The following is a 6,233-nucleotide window of genomic DNA, read 5'->3' on the forward strand; positions in this document are numbered from 1 at the left end:
GAAGGTATTAACTGCCCTAACCGGGATTCGAACTTGTCCAGGAGGTGAACCCTGGGGTTCCACACCAATGACAGAGACATTGCCTCTGGGCCAAACGCCACAAGTTTTATTCATATTTTAAAATGTATTTAAAGGTATATTATTTTGAAAGGTGTAACCGGATGTGTTGGGTTTATTTCTAATGACTTTACGCTCTCGTGCCGTGCGCTCCTATGGAAACTGGAGCAGCGCGAGCAGCTCAGCTGTTCAAACTTCACACTCTGACCTGGTCGGGGTTCTGGCCTCGGGAACTGGTTCGTTCGTTGGTGAACGGTAGTCGGTGTCGATGTGAGTCGTCGACTAAACGGATTTTTTTCGACTAAATTGAAACTTTATTCACTTTCCACCTGTGATTTTTTTTTTCATGCGTTTGTTTCTACTTCGTTCCGGACTTTCTTTGGAATGTGAGTGTCGAGGCTGCGACCTCACGAACTCATCAGACGCGTCCTTGGTTCGATTCGGTTCGGTTCTTTCGAGTCTGTCGCTGAACCGGACACCTGTCCGCTCCAGGAGCCTGGTTGAGTTCACATGTCGGGGATGAGAGTGATCGTCTTCCTCGGTGTCTGTCTGACCTTGCACACATGCCGAGCTTTTCCGAACCAGCTGTCGGATCTCCGCGACGACCTGATGGAGTACGAGCAGCTGGACGACGAGCTGGACGGAGGCACGCAACAGAATTGGACCCGGGCCGCGGAGGAGTGCGGGCGGTGTGAGTTGGACCAGTGTCCGCACACCCGCGGCTGTCGGGCCGGCGTCGTTCTGGATTCCTGCGGCTGCTGCATGGAGTGTGCAAACCTGGAGGGTCAGGCCTGCGACCCCGGGCAGAGGAACCTATTTTACGGGCTCTGCGGGACAGGGCTGCGGTGTCAGGCTGACCCTCGACCCGCGGGGACAGCGGGGGGAGCGGAGGAGGACGAAGAGGAGGTGTGTGTGTGTGAGGAGCAGGAGCCCGTGTGCGGCAGTGATGGAGTCACGTACATGAACAAGTGTCAGTTCAGAGAAGCGGCGTTCTCCAGAGCAGAGCTGAGGGTCAAAGGGAAGGGGCCCTGTAAGACAGGTAACACTGCTGTCTGTCTGTCTCTCTGTCTGTGTTTCATGTTTCCAGACTGACAGTGAACCACCGCTGAAGTTGTCAGGGTTTTAATATATATATGTAGCAGGGTTTTAAATATATATATATATATATATATATATATATATTTGTAGATCTATGTCAAGTATATATATATACGTATATATATGTCAAGTATATGTTTATATTTATATATTCCAAATAATAATATATGTAGAAATATATATGTATACATATATTCCATAGAAAAATATATATAGAAATATATATGTATACATATATATTTCTATATATATATTTTTCTATGGAATATATGTATACATATATTCCATAGAAAAATATATATAGAGATATATATGTATATATATTTGTAGATCTATGTCAAGTATATATGTATATATATTTGTAGATCTATGTCAAATATGTATATATATATATATTCCAAAGAAAAATATATGTAGAAATATATATGTATATATTCCAAAGAAAAATATATGTAGAAATATATATGTATATGTATTTATAAACATCTGGTTTCTCTGCATGCCTTCACCTTTAAATGGTAAGGCATGCTCCGCCCACCTCTTCCACAGGGGGAGCACCTCCAGAGACACAGATGTGAACCATAGAAAAAAATTCAATAATTACTTTGTCAAATGTCCAACATTAGCTGATGGATAATTCAATAAATATAATATAGATATAATTTAAAAATATATATCACTAGCATGAAGAGTTTGTGCTTTTTTTTCACTTTCAAAATTCATCTAACGACCCCTATTGAAACCCCTGGTGGGCTGGTTTTGGCCCGCGGGCCATATGTTTGACACCCTTGCTTTACACCTTTCCGCAAGAGTGAATAAACACACAGGCCTCAGATGAAATCCGATCCGTGTACCAGGTTATGGTCGTGGATACAGGGAGACCCTGGTTAGGGACAGTTTTCTGGACGCCCCCACCCTACCCTCACCCCCTCACCAGACCCCCTGCCCCTCACTGCTCCCCATCATTCAGACCCCACCCGTCTCTGTGCTTTCTTTTAACAAATAGCCAGTGTTGACATGGAAACAGGGCTACAGTGTTACTGACCCCCATATGCACCCCCCGACCTGACTGCCCCTCTGTTCCAACACCACTGTTCCAGCTCAGTGGTTCGGGTCCTTTGATTAGCTATTACTTCAGCAAAAAAAAAAATCAGAATCTGAAATACTTCAATATACTTCAAAAAAAAATTGAGAAATATCCAATATACAGATTTTGGATTTATTTTATTTTATTTATTTTGATAGGACAAAGGTCAACCAAGCTGTTCATGGGTGACCCACCCAGTCACTCTATTAGAAAGCGGCTGTAAATGGGACAAAGATTTTCCTCAGGTCCAAAGAAAACACATTTGTACGAAAACCTTGTTGAGGAAAAAAAATAGATTTTTGTCAGATCTATGCTGCAGAGATCTAGGACTCAGATGTTGCTGCAGTGATTTGTTTTAACTGTTCATGTGAGAAGAGGTGGTACACAATTTAAAGGTGCATTATTAAAATTATTTAAATTTGTGGACCGCAGGCCACCCGGTCAAACACATGGACTCTAAGCTGATAAGAAGCCAGGCGTGTGTCTTATTTTTACAGAAGTTAAAACCTGCTGCTGGCACCAAAACAGAGGTCGTGGTGGATTTCTAATCTGTAAAACCCCCAGGCGCCAGAAAGACAACTGGAAGATGGGTGTGCAGTGAGACAGTTGTCATCAAAGTTGCTGCTGAACTTGGATTTATTATTCAGCGAGCAAGCCTTCTGTCATTTTTACTGAGGCTAGCACATTGTTAGCTTACTCTGAAAATGTCATAATGACATACTTAAGCCTTCTGCTGCAGCTTTAAATTACAGTGTACTAACACCTAAAGTGCAGCCACTGATAACTAAATTGTCTGTTAAACACACATTCCTCAGTGACAGCAGAGAAAAAAAAATATATGTGAAAAAACTGAAAAGAAAAATCCTTCACACTCAGAGACACAAGCTAGCACAAACAACGTATTCCCCAGACACTCAAACTAACCATAATTATAACAAATATAAAAAAATACAAATAAAAAAATCAAATTCCAACTTAAAGATTTAAACCTTAAAAAAACCTTAAAAAACCTCTCACTGAGTCAAGACCTGGAAATGTTCCTACAAGACAACGTGTCCTTATAACAATAATGTTTTAATAAAAACGTGTCCCTACAAGTATAGCTATACCAGAAAAACACACACAGGAGGTTTTCTCTGCAATTTCCCCCCAAATAACTGCAGTACATAGTATGTTTTCAATTGATATTCTCTTCTGATGACATACTGTTGTTTTGCCCCGCCCCCTCTCTCTCTTCTCTTCTGACTTGGTTTTTATAGTGAGTCTCTAATTAACTAGGTTGGTTGTTATTGTGTCTCAATGTTTAAAAGTGTCAAAAGGTTTTATTTAATGAAAGATAATGATCTTTTAGTTTGTAATTTACCCATGATTTACTAACTCACTTTAGGCCTGTTTAGTTGAAAACAAAAGGAAGGAATTGAAGAAAGAAACCACGCGAAGCTACTGACACACATATTCTGGTACATGTACACTGGAGGTACAAAACTATTGTCTGTCCCTTCCTTCGTCAGTCCCTGTAATTAAGGTCCCGCCTCAGAGCCAGGTGAACGGAACAGGAAGTAGTATGGTGTTCCTCTGTGAGGTCTTTGCGTTCCCCATGGCCCTGGTGGAGTGGAGGAAGGAGGGACGAGACGTTGTACTGCCCGGTGACGACCCTCACATCTCTGTTCAGGTGTGTTTACAAACTGCCCCTCCCCCCTGGTTCTTTACCACCGACAAGGAAAAGAAAAGTCCTCTGTCTGCCGTCTGACCTGTTTGTCTGCGTCTGTGTCCCAGTCCCGGGGTGGGCCCCTGAAGTTTGAGCTCTCCAGCTGGCTGCAGATCGAGGGAGCAGAGCCGGGAGACTCTGGGACGTATCGCTGCGTCGCTCGTAACAACCTTGGATCGGTGTCTGCCTCGGCGGTGCTGGGAGTTCTGGGAGCAGGTACAGCGGGTCAAGGTCAATAGGTCATTCAATGACCAATCATTTAATGCCAATGGCAGCGCCTAAAGCATGACTTTACTGAGCTGCTCAGTCCGTTAGCACATTGTTTCCCAAAGACTGGGTCGCCACCTTCAGGTGGGTCACAAGAGATTTTTTTTTTGGGATCGTCTCGCATCATGTTTCCCAGGAGTTTACGAATAATGTCTATTGACTTGGATCGCGAATGTTTGTGACTTTTAAAATACTGCATTAGCATGTATTGTATACAAGTAATCTGAGTAAATACATGTTGCGATGCATGAGAAATCTATGTAGCTAGCTGTACGCTAGGTCTGTCAAACTCATTTGGGTTCGGACCAGTAAAATCATAACATGATTACCGATAAATAACAATCACTAAGTAACAATATTTTTTACAAAACATTCGTGTGTTATTTTGTCTTCAAAATTCATCAAGCGGGCCAGATTGAAATCCCTATTGGGCCGGTTTTGGCCTGCAAGCCGTATGTTTGACACCTCCTGCTGTACCGCACTTAAACTAGCCCGCTACTTTATGTGGGAACTAGTTGGCAAGCGCTGCGGAGGAGTACGTCGGCGGCTTTGTTGACATTAGCCTGTTGTCTGCCGTACGTTGGATTGCGCTACATTCGTTAATGTTCATTTGTGTTGTTATTTTGAGAACTTTTTGCCCTTCATGTTGGCTACGTGTCTAATTACTTCGCACGTTAGGAATGGAAGTCCGACTTTGTTCCTACCATGCAACGTAACTTTGAAGTTCTTTTCAGTTATTTTGAAAGGCTATTAGCTGACACACACTGTCCCACTATGGTTCCACGCACCTCATCTTTGACACTTGTCTTCTCAGAGGAGCTGTCGTCGTACCTGGCCAACAGAGTCTCAGTAATGGAGCAGCTAATGGACGCTACAGACTACGACAACGACTCGTACTGACCCGGACCAGGGTCTCTCCTGGAGACCAGAACAGCGCCACAGTCAGGTGGTGGACGATTCAGAAAACGATTGAGAAAAAAAAGTGAAGTTAGTTCTACGGTCAGGGATAAACCTTTAACTCGTTAAAAAACACTTACATTACTGCAGTACTTTGTATCAGTACTCTGAACATGACTCAGCAGATTTTCCTGAATCAAAATAACTTTTTATTGTTTTAAATAAATGTAAAAAAAAACAAACAAACAGTGGTTTTAATATCATTGTTAGTGTGAATGATTGTGTGAATGACTGTGTGAATGTTAGTGTGAATGATTGTGTGAATGTTATTGTGAATGTTAGTGTGAATGATTGTGTGATGAGTGACAACTGGACATAAAATGTTGTCCCCCCTCCCAACATTCCTTGCAATTCAGTACTCAACTGTTTACCTTAGTGTATAAAACGTGTCAAACCTGTATCAAACATGAGGCCCGCGGGTCAAATCTGGCCCGTCACATCTTTTTTTCTTTTGCGGCCCACCAGATATTGTCAATACGCAACTAGGACTGGGTTTTGATGTGGCTCCCTCCAGTGGTTGAGTTTGACACAACAAGCGGCTGGTACACTGTAACTAACATATATTTTCTTTCACTTAAATACACATAAATCCATGAGTCCAGATCACTACTGAAGGCTCCTGCAGGAATTCTAACCAGAAACAGTACCAAAAACAGTACCAGGAATGCATTCTCCCTACATAGCTAGTCCCAGTTTGAGTGGTGGAACCATCGCCAAGAACAGGAAGTGTCTTTATTGACTCGACTTTTTCCTGTGAAAGATGACTTTGGACCAGCAGACGGACAGAATTTCCCTTGAAAGGGGAGCGCGAGCATCGGTGTCAGGGGGATTCTGGGACTTTTCTCACACAGCAGAGAACTCATTTTCCCGACCATGAAAAGACATCGACGTCTGTGGGAACAGCATCAAAAATTATTTAACAATTAAAAAAAATTAATTGCTGACCAAACATACAGTAGTCAGACCATGTGACCTTACACTGACCTCTGACCCCTGAGTTTAGGTGGCAGAACTTACAGAAGCCAGATTTTGGTCAGGATGAAAGTTCAAACTCTTCTC

At 42.6% G+C, this 6,233-nt stretch overlaps 1 protein-coding gene across 1 annotated transcript; it reads left to right on the forward strand.

Moving 5' to 3' along the window:
- Positions 1-200: 200 nt before the first annotated feature.
- On the forward strand, positions 201-5,351 carry kazald3 (Kazal-type serine peptidase inhibitor domain 3). Its single transcript, XM_017043013.2, has 4 exons — positions 201-1,096; positions 3,754-3,914; positions 4,019-4,166; positions 5,032-5,351. Exons 1-4 carry the CDS (start codon positions 568-570, stop codon positions 5,115-5,117), a joined length of 924 nt encoding a protein of 307 aa, XP_016898502.1. The 5' UTR covers positions 201-567; the 3' UTR covers positions 5,118-5,351.
- Positions 5,352-6,233: the final 882 nt, after the last annotated feature.

The sequence above is a fragment of the Cynoglossus semilaevis genome, chromosome Z (assembly GCF_000523025.1).
Source record: "Cynoglossus semilaevis isolate Cse_v1.0 chromosome Z, Cse_v1.0, whole genome shotgun sequence".
Taxonomy (NCBI): Eukaryota; Metazoa; Chordata; class Actinopteri; order Pleuronectiformes; family Cynoglossidae; genus Cynoglossus; species Cynoglossus semilaevis.

Excerpts from the sequence above, each read along its gene's own strand:
- kazald3 (XM_017043013.2), top strand. The coding sequence starts at position 568 with ATGTCGGGGATGAGAGTGATCGTCTTCCTCGGTGTCTGTCTGACCTTG. Across the intron at positions 3,915-4,018 it reads ACCCTCACATCTCTGTTCAG|TCCCGGGGTGGGCCCCTGAA; the intron begins GTGTGTTTACAA and ends TCTGTGTCCCAG. Across the intron at positions 4,167-5,031 it reads GCTGGGAGTTCTGGGAGCAG|AGGAGCTGTCGTCGTACCTG; the intron begins GTACAGCGGGTC and ends TTGTCTTCTCAG.